This window comes from Hippopotamus amphibius, chromosome 6 (genome assembly GCF_030028045.1).
Source record: "Hippopotamus amphibius kiboko isolate mHipAmp2 chromosome 6, mHipAmp2.hap2, whole genome shotgun sequence".
NCBI lineage: Eukaryota > Metazoa > Chordata > Mammalia > Artiodactyla > Hippopotamidae > Hippopotamus > Hippopotamus amphibius.
The window spans coordinates 160,628,169-160,650,582 of NC_080191.1; the positions used below are offsets into that span (position 1 = coordinate 160,628,169).

General features: G+C 36.6%; 1 protein-coding gene across 4 annotated transcripts in view; it reads left to right on the plus strand.

Annotated features, from left to right (window-relative positions):
* Nucleotides 1–22,414, plus strand: part of MAP3K13 (mitogen-activated protein kinase kinase kinase 13) — a 171,391-nt gene that overhangs the window by 121,573 nt on the left and 27,404 nt on the right. For all 4 annotated transcript variants that reach the window (XM_057738620.1, XM_057738623.1, XM_057738624.1 and 1 more), the window contains 3 exons: nt 2,329–2,888; nt 15,085–15,268; nt 19,492–19,683. In XM_057738620.1, the coding sequence (XP_057594603.1) occupies nt 2,414–2,888; nt 15,085–15,268; nt 19,492–19,683 (851 nt within the window). In that variant the 5' untranslated portion in view covers nt 2,329–2,413. The remainder of the gene's footprint in view (nt 1–2,328; nt 2,889–15,084; nt 15,269–19,491; nt 19,684–22,414) is intronic.

Sequence of the window (22,414 nt, forward strand, 5' to 3'; positions counted from 1 at the left end):
TTGTACATATCTGTGTACCATATCTAACCGTTTGACTGTTATTATCTATTGGTCTTTCCCTCTCGATTTTAAGTTCCTAAAGGGTGGGAACATATGTACCATTCATTAATGCCTAACACATTGTATAGGAGTTCAGTTAATATTTAAATGAATGAATGAGAGCTCAAAGGATGGGATATTTTCATTAGTTCATTTACGTAAGCTATTCATAGAGTATGACAATGAAAAAAGGCTTAAAATTTGGGTCTCAGTAATGAAGAAGAGAAATTAATAACTTAAGAGTGGTCTATTTTTATTTGTAATCCCCAAAATAGGATACTGTGGCTCCCCATCACCTTCAGAATAAAATCCAAACCTGTAAGCCTAACATATTAACAATCTAGCCCCGACTCTCTCCAATTCTTATCTTTCTCTCTCTAAGTACATATAACCTACATTCCAGCCACTAAGATTTCTCATCTGTTCCATAGTCTTTCATGCCTCCATGCCCTCGTTCACACTTCCTCTTCTTTCACTCACTCTTTTCCTGCCTGCCTGATGAATTTCTGCACTTCCTTCAAACTGATCAATAGTTGACACCTTTAGGCAGCCATCCCTGAAACTGTCCCTCCCTCTTTGTGCTCCCAGAGCGCTTAGTTAAGCATCGTACAGTCAATCTTTGTTGGTCTGTCTTCTGCCCCCTCTGTGAGATCATTGTCATCCCCTGGCCTCTAGCAGTTCTTGATGCTTGATATAGAGTGAAGGAAGGAAGGACTATATATAAATTTATATAATAAGAGATGTATGTTGAATAAGTTTAAGATTGATTTTGCATAATCTGGCGAATCTAGAACAATTCCATGTCTTTATTTTCAGAGGTTAGGCAGCTCTGAGAAATTGGTGCTCATGGACAGATCAGAAGCAAAGAATAAGTTTAAAGAGCTGAGGCTTGGTCACATTGCTCCAGATTTAGTGCAGTACAGTAAAAACAAAATTATAACTTAGGAATTTGTGTCACATGCACAAGACATTTATCCATATGACTTAATGAATGCCTTAGAAAGTAAAGTAATGTGCCAGTAGATAAGTCACTAAAGCAAACAGAAGATATGAGCAGTGACTTATAATAACACAGAATGTAGTTTCTAATAAGAATATGTTTATACCTTTGGGATGGGAAACAATTTTTTTCTGATTATAAATATATGTGTCTTAGTCTGTTCAAGCTGCTATAACAAAAATACCACAGACTAGATGGCTCAGACAACAAACATTTACTTCTCACAGTTTTTTAGAGGCTGAGACATCCAAGATCAAGGCACTTACAGATTTGATAATTTGGCAAGGGCCTGCTTCCTGGTTCATAGAGAACCGTTTTCTCACTGTGTCTTCGCATGGCAAAAGAGGCAAGGGACTTCTCCCAGGTCTTTTTTATAAGGCACTAATCCCATTTGTGAAGGCTCCACTGTCATAACCTAATCATCTCCCAAAGGCCCCCATCTCCAAATAACGTCACAAATGACTTTCAATATGTAAATTTTGGGGGGACACAGACATTCAGTCTATAGAGGTGTATTAATGCACAATGTTTAGAATATCTTGAAAAACACAACATAAATCCCTCCCAAATTTAACCACCTAGAATTAACTTTTGTTAATTCTTTGGATGTATCCTTCCAGTCTTTTTTTCTTGTATATGTGTTTGTGTGTCCATTTATGTATTTGTTTATTTATTTATTTATTTATTGGCTGCCTTGGATCTTTGTTACTGCAAGCGAGCTTTCTCTAGTTGCGGAAAGCAGGGGGCTACTCTTTGTTGCGGTGCATGTGCTTCTCATTGCAGTGACTTCTCTTGTCGCAGACTACAGGCTCTAGGCATGCAGGCTTCAGTAGTTGTGGCACGTGGGCTCAGTAGTTGTGGCTCGAGGGCTCTAGGGCACAGACTCAGTAGTTGTAGCACATGAGCTTAGTTTCTCTGCAGCAGGTGGGATCTTCCCGGACCAGGGATCGAACCTGTGTCCCCTGCTTTGGCAAGCGATTCTTAACCACTGTGCCACCAGGGAAGTCCCTGTGTATCCTTTTAAATAATAAAAATTTTAAATGGCTTATGATATATATATTGTTCTAACCTATTTTTTAACCTATTTTTTATATTTATGTCATGAACATTTTTTCATGGGAGTAAACACTCTTCTACAACATTTTTAACTGCTGCACAGTATTCCATTGTGTGGATCAACACCACTGTTTAACCAATCCCCCTTATTTCAATATTTTTATTATTATAAGTGTAGTAGTGTGGATGACTAAAGAAAGGGTGATCTCACGTCCTCCTCCTGTTTTCCCCAGGTTCTGAAGCCCCCTCTTACATCGGAACTCTGTTCTAATGATCCTCTGAGTATCATCTCAGGACCTTGGACACACTCATGGCACGATGGCCAACCCTCAGGAGCACCTGAGCTGTTCCTCTTCCCCACACTTACCTTTGAGTGAAAACAAAACCTTCGGTGGACTACAAGATGTCATCACACCTATGGGAAGCCACCCTTCACCCAAGCCTCTTAAGGACCAGCAGGAAAAGGGGGCAGTGCAAACAGAGCTAACTGAGGGCATCAACAGCCCCATCACCACAACAGTGTTGACGAGTGTAAGTGAGGATTCCAGGGACCAGTTTGAGAATAGCGTTCTTCAGCTAAGGGAACAAGATGAATCAGAGATGGCTGTGTCTCACGGGAACAGCAACACTGTGAATGGAGAGGGCACAAGTGGAACTGAAGACATCAAGATTCAGTTCAGCAGGTCGGGCAGCAGCAGTGGTGGGTTTCTTGAAGGACTATTTGGATGCTTAAGGCCTGTATGGAATATCATTGGGAAGGCATATTCCACTGATTACAAATTGCAGCAGCAAGGTAAGCTAGAGTATGGACCAGGAAGGTATTTCCTATGTAAACACACCACCACCATTAACTAGATAACCTTTGGTAAATTAAAGACCTAGTGCCAGAAGGATACCGCATATCAATTTCCTATAGATCTTCTGAATGGAACAGATTGACATATGGTTGGTCCTTTTTGGTTGAAGCCCATCTTTTGTTGTTGTCCAGTCCAGTGGTGTCCAGATTAGAGTACATATAAGACAACCCATGACATTGTGAGAAAGAAAATGTTAGAGCAACTGTTCCTTTTATCTCACCATTTAAAATTTCTATTTTCATGTATGTTTACATAAATATTTGGTAATAAAGTTGTACAGATACGTAATTTATAAGTAAATTGCATAGTGAGTGCATATTCACAAATTTTTATTGACAGTTTTTACAATCAAAAAGTCTGATGGTCAGCAGACTGATTCAAAACCAGGCAGAAGCCACGTGGTACTGCTCCTGAAGACTATAGGCCTGCCTTAGGTAGTAGTAAAAAGGAATTTTTTTATCTTACAGTCAGGCACAGAAAGCTCACATTTTGAGGAAAGAACAATATATCTAACCTTTCCTAAGAAGCATTATTATTTCTAGATCCCACAGCTTTTTAAAAAGTAAAATTGTAACTCCCATCATTCTATAATATGTATATTCATATATTCCAATTCAAGCCTTATGCTTTTGAAGTAAAGAGAACACATGGCACTAGTGTTCTTTATAACTTCATTTATATTCTTGAAACAATTTTTTCCTGAGAACAAAATAATATATATAGAAAATTTGGAACAAACAAGTAAGTTGCCCCCCCAAAAGTTAAAATAATCTGTAATTCCCAATTTCCTGAGAATAACCGCCATTAATGTTTTTGGTATATATTATGTTAGTCTATATATATGTGTGTGTGTGCTTAAAAAAAGTCATGCTGTCCTGTAACACTTTTTTACGTCATTTTGTGAACGTTTGCCATATCATGAAATATACTTTTTCAGCATCAGTTTTAATGGCAGCATAATATTAAATTGTGTGAACATGCACAATTTAAGTAATTGTCATTAAGTAATCCTCTTTTTTTTCCTTTGCGATAACTCTTAGGATTTATTCTCTTAAAAACTTTCGTATATAACATAAGCGGTGTTAATTATCTTTATCAAGTTGTATATTACATCCCTAGTACTTATTTATCTTATAACTGGAAATTTTTATCTTCTGACTGCCTTCATCCAATTCATCCTCCCCCACTCTCCACCTCTGGTAATCACAAATCTGATCTTTTTTGTTTGTGATTTTGTTTGTTTTTGAAGTATAATGGACCTTCAACACTTTATTAATTCCTTGTACACAACATAGTGATCTGACAGTGATCTGACATTTCTATACATTTCGAAATGTTGACCATGATAAGTCTAGTTACTGTCTGTCACCACAAAAAGATATTACATCATTATTGACTATATTCCCCACACTGTACATTCCATACCCATGACTCATTGATTTTGTACTAAAAGTTTGCATTTCTTAAGCTCCCTCACCTATTTCTCCCCCGCTTCCCACTGACAACCACCTGTTTGTTCTCTGTATCTATGACTCTGTTTCTGTTTTGTTGTGTTTGTTCATTTGTTTTGTTTTTTAGATTACATATTTAAGTGAAATCACATTGTCTTTCTCCATCTGACTTATTTCACCTAGTATAGTGCCCTCTGGGTCTATCCATGTTGTCACAAATGGCAAGATTTCATTCTTTTTTATGGCTGAGTAATATTCCATTGCATATGTGTGTTTTTATATATATACCACATCTTTTTTATCCATTCATCTACTGATGGGCGCTTAGGTTGGTTCCATATCTTGGCTATTGTAAATAATGTTGCAGTTAATGTAAGGATACATATATCTTTTCTAAAGTGTGGTTTTGGCGGGGGGTTGTTTTTTAATTTTTTTATTTTTTATACAATGCTTAAAGGTTGCTTTCCATTTACAATTACTGCAGAATATTGGTCATATTCCCCATGTTGTACATCACATCCTTGAGCCTATCTTACACCCAGTAGTTTATACCTCCCACTCTCCCACCCTTATACTGCTCCTCCCTCCCTTCCCACTGGTAACGACTGATTTGTCCTCTATACCTGTGAGTCTGCTTCTTTTTTATTATATTCACTAGTTTGTTGTATTTTTTAGATTCTATATGTAAGTGATATCATACAGTATTTGTCTTTCTCTGACTTATTTCACTTAGCATAATGCCCTCCATTGTCCATCCATGTTGCTGCAAATGGCAAAATTTCATTCTTTTTTATGGATGAGTAGTATTCCATTTTGTGTGTGTGTGTGTGTGACACATCTTCTTTGTCCATTCATCTGTTGATGGACACTTAGGTTGTTTCCATATCTTGGCAATTGTAAATAATGCTACTATGAACATTGGGGTGCATGTATCTTTTCAAATTAGTGTTTTTGGTTTTTTCTGATACATACCCAGGAGTAGAATTGCTGAGTCATGTGGTAGTTCTATTTTTAGTTTTTTGAGACACCTCCATACTGTTTTCCACAGTGGCTGCACCAATTTACATTCCCACTAAGGGTGAACAAGGGTTCCCTTTTTTGCACATCCTCTCCAACATTTGTTGTTTGTGTTCTTTTTGATGATAGCCATTCTGACACGCGTAAGGTGATATCTCATTGTGGTTTTGATTTGCATTTCCCTGTTGATTACTGATGTTGAGCATCTTTTCATAATCTGGTTGTTTTTTTGATGTTGAGTTGTATGAGCTATTTATATGTGTTGCATATTAATCCTTATCAGTCATATCATTTGCAAAGATTTTCTCCCATCCAGTAGGTTGTTTTTGTTTTTTTTAATGGTCTCCTTTCCTGTGTGAAAGCTTTTAAGTTTAATTAGGTCCCACTTGTTATTTTTGCTTTTATTTCCTTTCATTTAGGAGATGAACAAATATTGGTGCAGTTTATGTCAAAGGGGGTTCTGCATGTTTTCCTCTAGGGGTTTTATATCCGGTCTTACCTTTAGGTTTCTAAAGAGTGTTTTTATTTTTTTTAGATAAACACCTAGGAGTGGAGTTGCTGGGTCATATGGTAGTTCTATATATAGTTCTATTTTTAGCTTTTTGAGATCTCTCTGTACTGTTTTCCATAGTGGCTGCACCAATTTGCATTCTGATCGACAGTACCCAAGGGTTCCCTTTTCCCTACATCCTGGCCAACTCTTGTTATTTGTTTTGTTTTGTTTTGTTTTTTGATAATAGCCCTTCTAACAGGTGTGAGGTGATATCACATTGTGGTTTTCATTTGCATTTTCCTGATGATTAGTAATGTTGAGCATCTTTTCACGTGCCTGTTGGCCATTTGTATGTCTTCTTTGGATAAATGTCTATTCAGATCCTCTACCCATTTTTTAATCGGGTTATTTGTTTTTTGATGTTGAGCTATATGAGTTCTTTGTATATTTTGGATATTAACCCCTTATCAGATACAGCATTTACAAATATCATCTCTCATTCAGTAGGCTACCTTTCCATTTCATTGATAGTTTCCTTCACTGTGCAAAAACTTTTTAGTTTGATGTAGTCCCATTTGTTTATTTTTGCTTTTGTTGCCCTTGCCTGAGGAAACATATCCAAAAAAAACATTGCTAAGACTGATGTTAAAAATTGTACTGCCTATGTTTTGTTCCAGAAGTTTTATGGTTTCAGGTCTTACATTTAAGTCTGTAATCTATTTTGAATTTATTTTTGTATATGGTGTAGTCCAGTTGGATTCTTTTGCATGTAGCTGTCCAGTTTTCCCAACACCATTTATTGAAGAGGCTGTCTTTTCTCCACTGTATATTCTTGACTCCTTTGTCGTAGATTAATTGCCCATATAAGTATGGGTTCATTTCTGTGCTCTCTATTCTGTTCCACTGATCTACGTGCCAGTACCATACTGCTTTGATGGCTGTAGCTTCCAGTTAATTAATTCTTCCTGTCTGTGAGCATGATGTATCTTTCCATCTGTTTGTGTTGTCTTCAATTTCTTTCATCAGTGTCTTATAGTTTTCAGAATACAGGTCTTTTACCTCCTTAGATTTGTTCCTAGTATTCTATTCTTTTTGATGCAATTGTGAATGGGATTATTTTCTTAATTTCCCTTTCTAATTGTTAGTTGTTGTGTATAGAAATGCAACATATTTCTGTATGTTAATTTTGTATCCTGCAACTTTACCAAATTCATTGATAACTTCTAGTACAATCTTTTTTTATATTAATTAATTTATTTATTTTTGGCTGTGTTGGGTCATCATTGCTGTGCATGGGCTTTCTCTAGTTGCAGTAAGCGGGGGCTACTCTTCATTGTGGTGGCTTCTCTTTGTTGCAGAGCATGAACTCCAGGCACACAAGCTTCAGTAGTTGTGGCGTGTGGGCTCAGTAGTTTTGGCACACAGGCTTAGTTGCACTGTGGCATGTGGAATCTTCCCGGACCAGGGCTCGAACCCGTGTCACCTGCATTGCATTGGCAGATGCATTCTTAACCACTGCACCACCAGGGAAATCCTAGTGCAATCTTCTATTGCTTGACAATTTGTTTACTATTTTTAGTGATTATAAGCCACACTGAAATGAACATGTGTCCATTCCTTAATTTTCTCACATATCTTGATTACTCCTTAGGATAAATTATTGGAACAGGAAAGCTGTGTTCAAAGGATTTTTTGTTTTAAGGCTTTTGATAACATACCTTTGCAGCCTTATGTAAATGATCAATTCTTATGAGTTCTTTCAGCAAGAAATTTTGGAAAGGAATAATATACAGCAGAAATTACATTCTGTTTTATTTATTTTATAACTGAATATTGGATTCCGTGGCCCTCCCTTAAAAATGTATTCATATCTTTTAGTCAAGATTGTTGACAGCTTTGCCACAACTGCCAGTTGACATTAGTCACCATTAACCACTTTTTTCATGCATTCAATTTTTCCTATTTCTGAAATACTTTTTTTTGAGATTTTATTTTATTTCAAAATATTATTTTATTTTTTTATTTTATTTTTTATGCAATTTTTAAAGATTACACTCCATTTACAGTGATTACAAAATATTGGCTATATTCCCCGTGTTGTACAATATATCCTTGTGCCGTATCTTATACCCAGTAGTTTCTGCCTTCAATTCCGCCACCCTTATATTGCCCCATCTCCCCTCTCCCCACTGGTAACCACTAGTTTATTCTCTTTATCTGTGAATCTGCTGCTTTCTTTGTTATATTCACTAGTTTGTTGTATTTTTTAAAGTCCACATATAAATGATATCATACAGTATTTGTCCTTCTCTGTCTGACTTATTTCACTTAGCATAATGCCCTCCAAGTCCGTGTTGTTGCAGATGACAAAATTTTGTTCTCTTTTATGGCTGAGTAGTATTCCAATATATGTGTGTGTGTGTGTGTGTGTGTGTGTGTGTGTGTGTATACACCCAATTGTCTTTCTCCATTCACCTGTTGATGTGGAATAGTTTCTTTTAGAAATGCAAATCAGAACTACTATGAGGTACCACCGTACACAGGTCAGAATGGCTATCATCAAAAAGTCTACAAACAATAAATGCTGGAGAGGTTGTAGAATAAAAGGACTCTCCTACACTGTTGGTGGGAATGTAAGTTGGTGCAGCCACTATGGAAAACAGTATGGAGGGTCCTGAAAAAAATAAAAATAGAATGACCATATGACCCAGCAATCCTACTCCTGGGCATATATCCAGACAAAACTATAATTCAAAAAGATACATGCACCCCTGTATTCAGAGGAGTACTATTCACAATAGCCAAGTCATGGAAACAACCTAAATGTCCATCAACAGAATAGATGAAGAAGATGTGGTACATACATACAATGAAATAACTACTCAGACATAAAAACGAATGAAATAACGCCATTTGCAGCAACATGGATGCAACAAGAGATTATCATACTAAGTGAAGTAAGTCAGAAAGAGAAAGACAGATACCACATGATATCACTTTTATGTGGAATCTAAAATATGGCACAAATGAACCTATCTAGAGAACAGACTTGTGGTTGCTGGGGGCGGGGGGGGGGGGTGGGAGAGGGATGGATTGTGAGTTTGGGGTTAGTAGACACAAACCATGACATATAGAATGGATAAACAACAAGGTCCTACTGTACAGCACAGGGAACTGTATTCAATATCCTGGGATAAACCATAATGGAAAAGAATATGAAAAAGATTATATATATATATGTATGTATGTATGTATGTATAACTGAATCACTTTGCTGTACAGCAGAAATTAACGTAACATTGTAAATCAACTATACGTCAATTTTTTAAAAATTGACTCTGAAATACTTTCTCTTAAACCAGTATCAACCTCCCCATTTGTACCCCTTCTCCATAAGTATATTGGGATTTACCTGTAAATCTGTCAATTCCAGGTATACTTTCCAGGGTTAGTCAACCACAGCATTCTTTCTCAGTCCCTAGGTTTTGTCTGTCTGTTTTTCCTTTTTTTATACATACTCCATACCCTGCATATTCTACCCTCTTTTTCCTTCTATGATCTTAAAGTTTCGAGGAAATTAAAAAGTTGTTCCTTGTCACACAGAGGTTGGGGACTCCTGTGTTAAACAGTATTATTATTTTAAAAATTGGGAATAAAGACAAACCCAAAGAGGAAAATAAAAATCACTTGTCATCCCACAACCCAGAGATAACCACCCTTAATATATTATTTTTCAGAAGTCCCTGTTCTCTGCTTAGATGCAAAACCTACTAATATCTGCTGATGTGATAAACTCATTTGGTTTTTAGGGCCTTAACTGGTCCAGTCTAATAATTATTTTGGTGGCAATTTGGAGGTCTCAGGATCCAAACACAGCACTGAGGTTCAAACTCACAAAGAAGGCTAACAAACACATCCTATGTCTGTTAAAAGGAGCCTTTAAACTTTTTTTTATTGTTCTATAACCTTGTATTTAACTTGTCTTCCAATTGATTATGTGACCTTCAGAAAGGCTTCTTTCAGGAACAGTAAGAAACATGCTTGGTCAGTTTAAGCTTATAAGGGTACAGCAGCTGCCCAGCTCTTCAGTGGATGACACGATATCCTGCCATGAGCGGGTGTTGTGGGCCATAGGAGAGATTCACTAGCCTGAAACTGTGTCATTTTTTTCTTGTCAGCTCTGGGATCAGGGAGCTAATCTTTAATCCTGGATTACAGTCAGCCTAAGGGTAGTACATATAACAGATGTGTCCCTGCATTTGGTATTATAAGGAAATTTTTAATCACTTAATTAAAAAATTTTTAATGATATCTTTATCTCCCATTTAGTATGCTGGTAGTGAAGTGCAAGTAAGGTAATGTGTGTAATTGAAATCTTTTATTGCCAAATAGTTCCCAGTCTCAAAGCAAGTATTGTCATAGACTTGTCTGAATAAACAAAGGAGAACTTATGTGTTAAAGTGAGTGGGCATGTGGTTTTTTTCTCAGTCCTAGGGATCATGGTGGATATTGGAATTAAGATAGTAGTCATAGTGATGAATCAGAGAGAAGATAAAAGCTGGGGAAGAGTACCAATGGGACAGATGTAAAAGCAGCAGAAAGTCTGAGACTAAACCTGGAGGAGCACAGCCAGTTTCCATCATGATGAGGTTTGTTATCTTGCGCCTCAGTGATCTAGGCCCCCAGTTTGTACATCCCTGTTGCTAATGTTCTTTTTGCTGCTATTTCCCTGTTCCTTGGCTCCCTGCTAGATTTTGATTGGGACATTGGAACTGGACAAAGAGGACTGAATCACATGAATCAATTTTAATTCTGGTAATCAGTTCTAGTAAAAAAAAAAATTGCTGGAAAGGTGGTTGAAATATTACTTTACACTCTGTGTTCTTGAATTACCAATGCTGTCCCTTTTATTCTTCCATGGATAATTAAGATTTGGTTGAACATAGATGAATTAACACAGGCATGAGCTGCTGTTGGTCAAGGAAATTTTTGTCATTTATTATAATATCAACCTTTGGTATTTGAGTGCCAAATATATTTATCATTTGTATTTTATTAACTGAAGTATAGTTGATTTACAATACTATATTAGTTTCAGGTGTACAACATAGTGAGTCAGTATTTTTATAGATCATACTCCACTTAAAGTTATTATAAAATATTGGCTATATTCCCTGTGCTGTATAATATTTCCTTGTTAGCTTATTTATTTTATACATAGTAGTTTGTGCCTTTTAATCCCCTACCCCCTCTTGCCCCCCCATCATTTGTATTTTAATAATTCATTTTGCATTTTATAAAAATACTAAGTAATAGTAATTATTTATAAAATATATAGTAAATTACAATATAAACATTATAAAATGATGTAAAAACAAAGGATATTTAACGTTGTTTTTTTAATCACTAAATAACAATATGAAAAAAATTAATTTGCACCATTCCTCATACCGTGCAACAAAATAAACTTCAGGTGTAAAGGTTAAACTTTTTACAAATCAACTATAGATCACTCTTAGAAGACACATTAGACAGTAGAATAAATTACAAAAGAAATGACAGACAACTATAAAAATATTTTGTTCAAAACATAATAAAATTAAAAGAAAAATGCCTTTGTAAAAAGTCTCTTTATATGTGTCATAGAAAGCTCCTTCAAGTTTATGAGACCTGCAAGACCCTAACGAGTAAATGGGCAAGGGATAAACTTGATAATTCATACAAAGAGGATGTACTAAAGAAGTGTGGAGAAAATATTGCCCATCACTGGCAATTCAAGATGTGCAAACTTATAAAGCACTATTTTATACCGAATTAAATTAGCACCAAAAAATAATTGGCAATATTCATTGCTGGCAAAGTTGTAGTAAAAGAGACTTACTCATACTTTGTTACTGTCAGCAAAAACCAGCCAAATCCTTTTGAATAGCAACTTGAAATGTATACCAAGAGCCAGGAAACTATACTCTTTAATCTAAGGATTGAATTTGAGAAAGTAATATAAAGAAAGGAAAAAATACCAAATTTAAATTAGCAAACAAAAAAAAAATGGAAACACTTAAGTACAAAAAAAGGTAAGTGGGTACAGTAAACAACTATTAAGCTTATTAAAAAAACTGTAAATACATGGGGAATATATAATACATGAAAAAAGTAGAAAAAATTATACATCACATACAACTCTTACATAGCTATATACATATAAAGAAAAACTAAAAGAGAAGATGAAAACTGAATATGGGCTGGGATTTCAGATAAAATATGTACTTTTCCATTTTTTTCTAGTATTTTCTAATGTTTTCTAGTACTGAACAGTAAATAAAGATTGAGTAAATAGGAAAAAAAGACAAAGATTGTCTAATTTTAGTAATTATGTATTAAAAATTAAGGTAACTTGGGCTTTTATAGAGTTATTTGGAGAAATAGTGCCCAGTTATGTTCTTGCTCAGAATCCAATGCTAGTACTTTATTCAGCCCCCAAAATGGTCAAAATGACACTGTGTTTAATTCTTCACTGGACCCCTAATGAGTAAAACTCTTTCAATAGCCATCAATACCTGTGTCCTATGTGTGCCATATGAATAAGCCTATGGGGTGAAAGTCATTAGATGCCAGGACTTCCCTGGTGGTGCAGTGGTTAAGAATCCACCTTCCAGTGCAGGGGACTCAAGTTCGATCCCTGGGTCGGGAAGATTCCACATGCCGTGGAGCAACTAAGTCCATGCGCCACAACTACTGAGTCTGTGCTCTAGAGCCCTTGAGCCACAACTGTTGAGCCCATGTGCTGCAACTACTGAAGTCCGCGTGCCTAGATTCCATGCTGTGCAACAAGTGAATCCACCGCAATGAGAAGCCCGCACACTGCAATGAAGAGTAGCCCCCACACGCAGCAACGAAGACCCAACACAGCCAATAAAAAAATACATACATAAATAAATAAGTTTATATTAAAAGAAAGTCAGGTGCCGTAATGATACTAAAAACAGTCAAATCTGTTACTGTTTCCACCCAAATTTTACTTGGTATCATTTGTTTCTTTGGTGATTTCATATTTGTGAGCTGTTTGTATTTTAGAGATTTGTTTTTGTATAGCATCTATTCAATTTCAGTAGAGCAGAAACCTTTAATACTGCTCATACCAGAAGAATGGGACAAATGCCCATGCTATTAATCATCCTCACTATAATTTTTTCTGCTCTGTGTAGTTATATTTTGAAGGTCATGCTTTAACCATTGTAATGAGAAACCACATTTTGTTAAGAATCTACAGGGCTTCCTAGGTGGCGCAGTGGTTAAGAATCTGCCTGCCAATGCAGAGGACCCAGGCTTGATCCCTGCTCCAGGAAGATCCCACATGCTGCAGAGCAACTAAGCCCATGTGCCAATAAATAAATAAACATTCAATTAAAAAAAAAAGAATCTACAGAATTTCTTTTCTTTGAAAGAGAAAGTTAGCAAAGAGGGAAATGTAGTTTCCTTCTCCTGCTTCATCAACGTAGCAGTGAGTTGACTTGCTTTCCAGACCAGAATATCTTCAAAGCTGATTCAACACTACTTTGTTCAGTGTTGTGCAGACAGTGGCCTTTAAGTGATTGGTGATCTGCCAAGGATCTCTCATAACCTTTAGCATTGCCATCATCTTCTCCTCACTCAGTGGGGCTCCTAGCTCTTTGATGTTCATTTCTGACCAGTGCAGGGATAATGCACTGGAAAAAAGGATAATCAGTGGATTACAGTCTTCTTTTTAAGTTTCATAAGGTTAAAGCACATATTGATTGAATTTTTTATATATTTTAAATAGCATTTTATTCATTATAAAAGTAATATAGGCTGACACTAACACTATTGTAAATCAACTATACTTCAATTAAAAATACAAAATTAAAAATAAAAGTTATATAGGCTTATGGTTTAAAAATTTTAATACAGAAAAGAGTAGAATGACATAACATGAATCATCGAAATGCCACCACTTAGAAATGACCTGTCACATTTGTGGTGCAAAAAGAAATTAAGAAAAAGAGAAACTTGAAGATACTGCATCTATATGAGTAAATATATCATGACTAATGACCCTCTCTCTAAATTACTTGATGAGAGGTAATAGTGGAGAAAACACTATCCCTGGACTCAAGCCAGTTCTGGGGTCCAGGGTTCTGTTTAGCCACTTAGCAATTATATGACCTTGATTAAGTTACTTAAGGCATGGTTACCCTATGCCTTAGTTTTCTCATTTTTAAATAACCGTAATAAGGCCAGACTTGTAGTGTTGTTGTAAGAATTAAACACATGACAGGTCTAATACACTATGCTAGGACTTCCCTGGTGGCACAGTGGTTAAGAATCCTCCTGCCAATGCAGGGGACATGGGTTTGAGCCCTGGTTCGGGAATATCCCACATGCCGAGGAGCAACTGAGCCCATGTGCCACAACTACTGAGCCCATGTGCTGCAACTACTGAAGCTCGAGCACCTCAAGCCCATGCTCCAAAACAAGAGAAGCCATCACGCTGAGAAGCTCACACACCACAACGAAAAGTAGCCCCCGCTCGCCACAACTAGAGAAAGCCCGCCCACTGCAACAAAGACCCAGCACAGCCAATAAATAAATAATAAATGAATAAATAAATAGCTCAAAAAAAAATATGCTAGTGTCTGGCATATAGTAAGTACTAAATGAAAGGTAAATAATAATTTAATTACACATCATTAGATTCTTAGGAGAATGTCACTGAAAATTCATTCAGCAAGGATTAATTGAGTACCTGCACTTGATATTCAAAGAGGAGTAAAGCAACACTTATAATGGGTGATGGGATAGGGATGGTGATGTAGAGACAGGTGAACTGACTGAACATGCAAGCTTCAAGTGATGAAGTGGAGCTGTGGGAGTGTCAGGATATGTTTTGTTTGGAGGCAATAATATTGGAGATCTCTGATCTGTTGGATTTCACTGCTTAAAAATTGATACAGACTAATACGTGTGAATATCTTATATGGTATCAAGACCCATAGAAAGATTATATGTTTTGGCAAGTTACCAAGTGAGAAACAAAAGGTAGAGGTCATTTTTGGGTGAGGGTGAAGTTGGTCCCTTCAGAGTGGCCTTGTAGAATGGCCTCTGAGCAAATTCCGAGATCTCTTTAAGCTTGTTTCTCACTTGTGTGCCTAGATACTTGGGAAGTGCCATTTGAGGAGATCTCAGAGCTGCAGTGGCTGGGTAGTGGAGCCCAGGGAGCTGTCTTCCTGGGCAAGTTCCGAGCGGAGGAGGTGGCCATCAAGAAAGTGAGAGAACAAAATGAGACGGATATCAAGCATTTGAGGAAGTTGAAGCACCCTAACATCATCGCTTTCAAGTAGGTCAAGGCTTTTTTTTTTTTTTTTAAGCAACAGAGAGATTTTCTTTCCCTCAATATATACATTTAAGTTCCTGCTTTGAAAGACACATTAAGAACACTCTACAGACTTAGCACTGTGCTAGGTGCTTTGGGAGGGTACCAAAGAACTGTCAAATTAGAATCATGTCTTTAAGGATTTTATAGTATAATAGTTCTTTTTGCCAGAGCACACACTGCTTGGAAGGGATATACGTGGGACAGAGAAGGAGAAGGTGGATTCCTGTCAAGCAGTCAGATCTGCTGAATCAATGTCATTATCAGTTAGGATAACAGAGGCCACTTCAAGATAACCTGAACATCCTAAAATTCAGTTAAGAAAACAAAGCTAGTATCTGAAGTGATCAGAGAACAATTAGTTCCTTGTAAATAGAGATGTATTTTCTTATTAGTTTCTATTAGTGTCCCTTCTTAAATATTAACTTGTAAAAATAACAGGTACCTTCAGAGTATTTCTCCCTACTTTAGGTTTTGCCAGGTCCCTTTTCAAGGAATGCCAAACACTCAGCTTTCTAAACCTAATAATAGTAGAATTAATGATGATAGAAAGTTAAATGCTATGTTTATTTCACAAAGTGGTTGTTTTCAAGAGTATATGAACATATCTTTCTAATTTAGACCATTATTCTCATATTGACAGGGATCCCTAGCAAAATGGAAAGATTCAAAGGTAAATTTGTGGAAGGCACCAAACTTGGCAGTGCTGAGCTCTGAATATTAACAGTGTCTTCTGCCTGTACCTTTCCCTTGAGTTCCTTCTCTTACCAGCCTTGAAATTTTACCCTGGGCTTGAACAAATGAATGATGAGGAGTGGCTTAAAAGGAGGAAAGGTGAAGAACAGGAAAGGGAGAGTTTAGGAAGGATGAAAGATTAGAAATTAGAGCTTCTTGGTATATTTTTATGTAATATATATTGAATTTATATATATTTCAATTCTGAAAAATAGTATAACCAATGAGGCTATAGCTAAAAGTGGAATAACTTACAAATTCCCCTTCCCTAACCTAGGAGGGACTTCTTCCAGCCCCCAAGAGGGATCCTTTCCTCAATAAAACTCTCATTATAAAGCTAAACATGTCATGCAATAATTTCTAATTGGAATCATATCCCCAAAGTAAGGAATAGAAATCTTGGGTACAGGTTTCGTAGAATGGGTTTAAATGTGTATTGAGACTGAGTTTTGATTCCCAAACAAGACCCCTTACGGTAAGGGAAAGAAGTGTGAAAAGAGAAACATTCAACCAGGATACTAAATGAAGTCCTTGGATTCATTTCCTTGTGGAAGGAACATCCTTGCAGAGGACATGGGAGAGAAGTTCAGTTGCTGTAGTGATTCTATTATTGGTTGCCCTAGGAGGTCTGGGAGGATGTGAAACTAAAACATAGTGCAATAGAGACCAATTATAATCCTTCCCAAAATGATAAGTTTCTCAAGACAGTAGGAGAATTATTTTTAAGCAGACAGACTGTCAGTGGCTCACTTATTTCCTTAATTTTACTTCACTGAGAGGTATAGTTACCCTTGTAAATGGAAGGAAGAGCCTTTAACTAAACTTGAAGCTTAAATCACTGGTATGTTGAGTTTGAGACACTGAATATTCTATAGATGAGCATGGCTTTTTGGCCTCTCAACATGAACTAGGCTGTGAGTCTCAGGTAAAAGCACTTTCTAGTAGGATGTCATGGGTAACTGAAGGTAGAAATGTGTCCTCAGAGGATGTGTGAGAAACTTGATTTTTCCTTCCTTCCTTTTGCTTCTTCCTTTTTCCTCCAAGTCTTTTACCCACGTTACCCTCTGACCCTTGTACCTGCAGATACAGTTTTCAGCATTGTGGATAAGTATTGCTCTGTTGGTATCCAACTCTTTTGGCTAAAGATATTTGAATAGTCTTTACCTCTACATGGAAAACAATAGCAAGACTGTGTCCCTGGCCCATTAGCCCATGCTCTTGAGGCATTGTGCAGTGTTATGTTTGCAGCCATCTGTGCCATGTGTTGCTTGGCCAATGAATCATTCAGGACCGTCTGGAAGATATGAAGGCATGATTAGATTTTAGTATGACTCTCTGGATACTGATTTCTGTGCTTTCAGCTTCTTTTGAAGTAAGAACCATGCACAGAAGGGAAGTACAAGAAAAGAATACAATATTCTCTTTTTCTTCCAATTTTTTAAGCAATCTTTTAAGAAAACCCAACCTGTCTGTTCCTAATGGAATTGAGTGCCAAAGGAAGAAAAGGTAGCAATTAGAAGTGATTATAGAGATGTTATTTATAGCTACTAAGAAGCCTTGTCATCGTACAGGGCTGATGGAATGATTGCTTCTCATTTGTCAGTCAGGAAAGATGAAAAGTATATAACATATCGCTGTTAGACCCTTTATGTCAGTGCTTTTCTGACAAGTTAAAACATAGTTCAATAGGATGCTGAGTAGTTTCAAACAAATATTTGTTTTGAGATTCTTAAGTACATTACATTATTTCTGCCTTTGTTATTTCTCTGTAGTAAAAATTAAATTGTCGGTTTGTAGTTGCTATACACTTGTGCTCCACTGAGGTTTCCTGAAAGTCAACTAACAGAAACTTGAAAAAATTCTTTCTTTAAAAATCAAGATGAGAATTCTGGGGTGCTTAGAAAATGATGGGAGAGTAATAGAAATAGCTTTGTGGCATTTGACAGGCACAGCAAAACAGGGAAAATGAAAACTGATTATACTGCTTCATAACCTGCCGTTGCTCTAAGACTTTCACATGATCACAAGCCACAGCCTCTAAATTCTTTCACCGCGAGTGGCAGCCTATAGATAGGACATGAATTGCAGCTGGCTGAGGACTTTAGCTGGGAGTCTTGTAAGTAGATTAATGATGTTCTTTGGGAGGAAGGCATATGTATCATTAAGAGAGAAGACACAGAGAACTGCTCATGGCAATTGTTCTTCTCTTTCCTCATTCTCAGGACAAAACTGTGAAGCAGAGTTAATACGATTCTCCCACTTTCATAAGATAACAGTATTAATATAGGAATCCCCAATATGCTTGTTCATACAAACTTTAAAAAGCTGGAAGGGAGGCAGTGTGGTGCAGTTGAAGTAAGCAGACTGGATTTGAATCCCAGCTCTGTCATGTGTTCGTTGTATGATCTAGGACAAGTCAGTTTTCCTCTCTGAGCCTTACCTGTAGAAATGGAAAAGGTATCTATCCTATAGTGGTTTGGGGGCAGGTTAAATAAGACAATTAAATGTAAACATGCCTGACAAATAGAAGATGTTCTTTCGTGTTAGTACCCTTCCTCCTGCCCCTTGCCTCTGCACCCGTTAGTGCAAAGTTTATCAGCAAAGAACGTTCAGGTGAAGTTAAGAAATATTTGTCAAGGACTTGCTGTGAACTTCTAAGCTATATGGTAGAAAGAAAAGAACTTGGAGACCTTTTCCTTCAAGGCTCCTTCAAGGAGCCAATAATCTGTACAGGAAGAGAAAAATTGTGTATAAAAAATGAATATATAGCATAGGAAATTAGAGAAGAGAAAGATTTTTTTTTAAGATTGGAATAATCAGGAAAGGCTTCATAGAAGATGTAGGAATTGAAAATAGAGGCTGCATAGATATATAATACATTGTAACATTATTTTTATTCTAAACAGAAATGTTTTTCAGATACTATGTAATATAGTAAATTGATTCTTTTTGTCCTCAGTTTAGTTATCTTAAATTTGAGTAGTTTCAGATTCAACAAACAGTAAAAATAGCAATATTTTATTTGAATTCTCTCTTTCTGTACATTATGTATAAAACCTTGCATTTAATTTTTAAAGGAAGGTATTTAAATTATTTTTAACAATCAAAAAGAACACAATATCCTGCCTACACAAGTCTCAGGGAAAGGTCTCTTCGTCCTGGAGTGGAATGGTCCCACAGAAAAGGCACCGATATAGCAGAGCATACAGATATCTGAAACTAAATTTAGGCAAACTAAAATTGTCTATGTGCATAACAAAGAAACGTGGAGACTAGAGGGATTTAATGGTAATTTAAGAATCAGGAAAGATTATATGCATTTTAAAAATAACTTGGATAGAGAACTGGTCTTAATTATTAAATTTATTAAGTATTCTTGAAATATAAATATGTGTACATGTATGTTTATGTGTATGTGTGTACTCATGTACATGCCTGTGTTTTCTTGAAAGGGGTGTTTGTACCCAGGCCCCATGTTACTGTATCATCATGGAATACTGTGCCCACGGACAACTTTATGAGGTTTTGCGAGCTGGCAGGAAGATCACACCTCGATTGCTAGTAGACTGGTCCACGGGAATTGCAAGTGGAATGAATTATTTGCACCTCCATAAAATTATTCATCGTGACCTCAAATCACCCAAGTGAGTTCTGGAGCTAATTTTTCAGCCATTTTGTTTTATTGTTTTGAAATGTGGAATTTTATCAACCATAATGAAGCTTTTGGACATATTTTCAGTTCAGTTTAAATTAGCACAGTGGATAACTCTATTTGCATGTTTTGGGGGTTACTGTTAACCTACTTACTCACCTATGTGGCAGATGTGTCCAGGCACCTGACACTAGTTTTCCCGTTTTGTTGCTTTTTAATTGTACAGCTGTGAAACAAAATATATTATTAACTAAAGTATTTACTTTCCATCATCTCAGATAATTAACGCCAAACTTTTCCACTGGAAGACTTGACTTGTTGTTTTCCTAGTGTGATCCCCCAGAAAACCAATTTTTTTAAAAACTGAGTTTCAGAAATATATACAGCAGGATAAAAGTGGATAAAAAACAGAGGCAAAGAGAAAATAAAAACATTAACTAAGAAGGAAGGGAGGGAATACGGGGATATGTGTATAAAAACAGATGATTGAACCTGGTGTACCCCCCAAAAAATAAAAAATAAAATAAAAAAATTAAAAAAAAAAATTAACTAAGGTTTGTCCACAAAATGTACAGTTACTAGAGGTAGATTATGAATTTGGCTTTGAGCTTCCTGGAGTCTAAGCAAAGAAGGAAACAAGTAATAGTTACAAGGTTCACAGTGTCCATTAAATAATATAAATTGGTTATTTAAGAAAAGCAGAGCTGTTTCTCGTAATCTTTGTTTTCAAAATGATTTTTTGGCCAGCAATTACCACTTTGAGAGGAATGTTTATTCGGGTCCCCAAAAATGCATGAAAGAAGGAAAGGAATTGATTAAATGGCATATTTCAGCATAGCTCCTATTTTTAAACATTATTTTCATTATTTCCCACCACATTTTTGTTTAGAGAAGCAGAGAAGAATTACTCTTTTTCCGAAAACATATCTGCATATTGCTTCCATGGTTTACAACATTTAAAAATATCCATTATCACATCTGCTTTGATCTTGGCAGAAAATGTATGGAATAGATGTAACAAGTATCATTATTCTTATTTTATGTAAGAAAATCTAGAGCTCAGAGCCCAAAGTCTTGGAGCTAGGACTTGAACCGAGAATTTAAGACCACAGACCTCTGCATCGTCCCTCATGACGAGAAGATGAGGGATTCACAGTGAATCCTGCCTTTTCTCCATGGAAGATACAAGCCTGTCCTTGATTATCACCTTCAAAGCAGCTCTTCTTTATCGCCTTAGTTCTCAACAGCGTTATTACAGTCGTTAGCTCACTGAACAACCTTCTCCTTGTTTTACTTGCAAATAAACTTTATTATAGTTTGTTCCTTCTGTTCACATTTTTAACACATTCTGTTGCTTTTGTCATCCGCTGTATAAACACATATAGCAGACAGAATACTTGCTGAAGACCTCTTTGAATTGCCACCTTCGTAACCACCTTGTTCTCCTTAAGAGTTAATTTTAGGGAATTCCCTGGTGGTCCAGTGGTTAGGACCCAGCGCTTTCATTGTCATGGCCTGGGTTCAATCCCTGGTCAGGGAACTAAGATCCTGCAAGCTGTGCAGAGCAGCCAAAAAGAAAAGAATTAATTTTAGAGGAAGAATTCAGGAAATTTTAGAATATGTAAATCACATGCTACTGTCTTCAACTCTTGTCATTTAAAAAATTAGAGCAGTAAGTTGGTTTCCCAGTAAGTCTTTCTCTGTGCTATCAGTACCACCCCAAACCTCCAGCAGTCTTGGCCTCTTTGGGTTCCAAGCTGACATTGAGAAGACAAAGGTCAATCTGCTGTAAAGAGAGATTCCATTGCCTACATTAAATCTTTAGGCTGTGTGACCCCAACTTTGTCTCAGAAGACTTCACCAAAGTCCCAGCATCGTATCTTTTCTAGTCTCCTCCCAGGTCCGTTCCCTCTTGTCATACAGCATTAGGCGTGTGAACAGAACAAAAGAGGCAGAAGAGGAAGCTTCTAGTGTTTTTCTTTCTAGGGGCTTTATCACCTTTTTAAATTTTCATCACATATGATACCGTCAGTTCTCCGGTTATCTCATATATCCGATGATATTTTAATCCTTATGCATTTTCACCAAGACTAACATGACTAAATCAAAATTCCTAAATTATGTAAATTTTATGTATCAGTTTCAAAAACCAGGGGTAGGATATGGATGTAGGTATTCTAAAGCAATTGTAACACTGAACTGTTTGGTAGAGAGCCACCTGACACTGGCAGGGAGGGGGCCAAATGTCGAGTTCCTGGTTCACATAGAGAAGGGAGGGGATAATTTTCTGTTTTCTAGCCACCTAAATTCTGATACTCTTTGAGTATTAAGACTTCTTATTGTTGGGACTTCCCTGGCGGTCCAGTGGTTAAGACTCCATGCTTCCACTGCAAGGGGCACAGGTTCAATCCCTGGTCAGGGAACTAAGATCCCCCATGCTTTGTGGCACAGCCAAAAAAAAATACCAAAAAACTTCTTATTGTTAAAATTATGTCTCTATATCGTTAAGCCTCTGCAACCCTAACTCATTAACATTCTAAAGTTCTAGACAGGTTATTTCTAGTGAATTCAGTCTAGTGTATGAAAATGCTAATACTCTCTGGATTTGACTGGTACTAGATTATATTCACTTTAAGGCCAGCAAAAGCAGTTTGTCCCAGGTCACATCCCAGATCACTACTGTAACAAGTAAAACCTGACTTTTGTAGAATATCCCTAAGTTT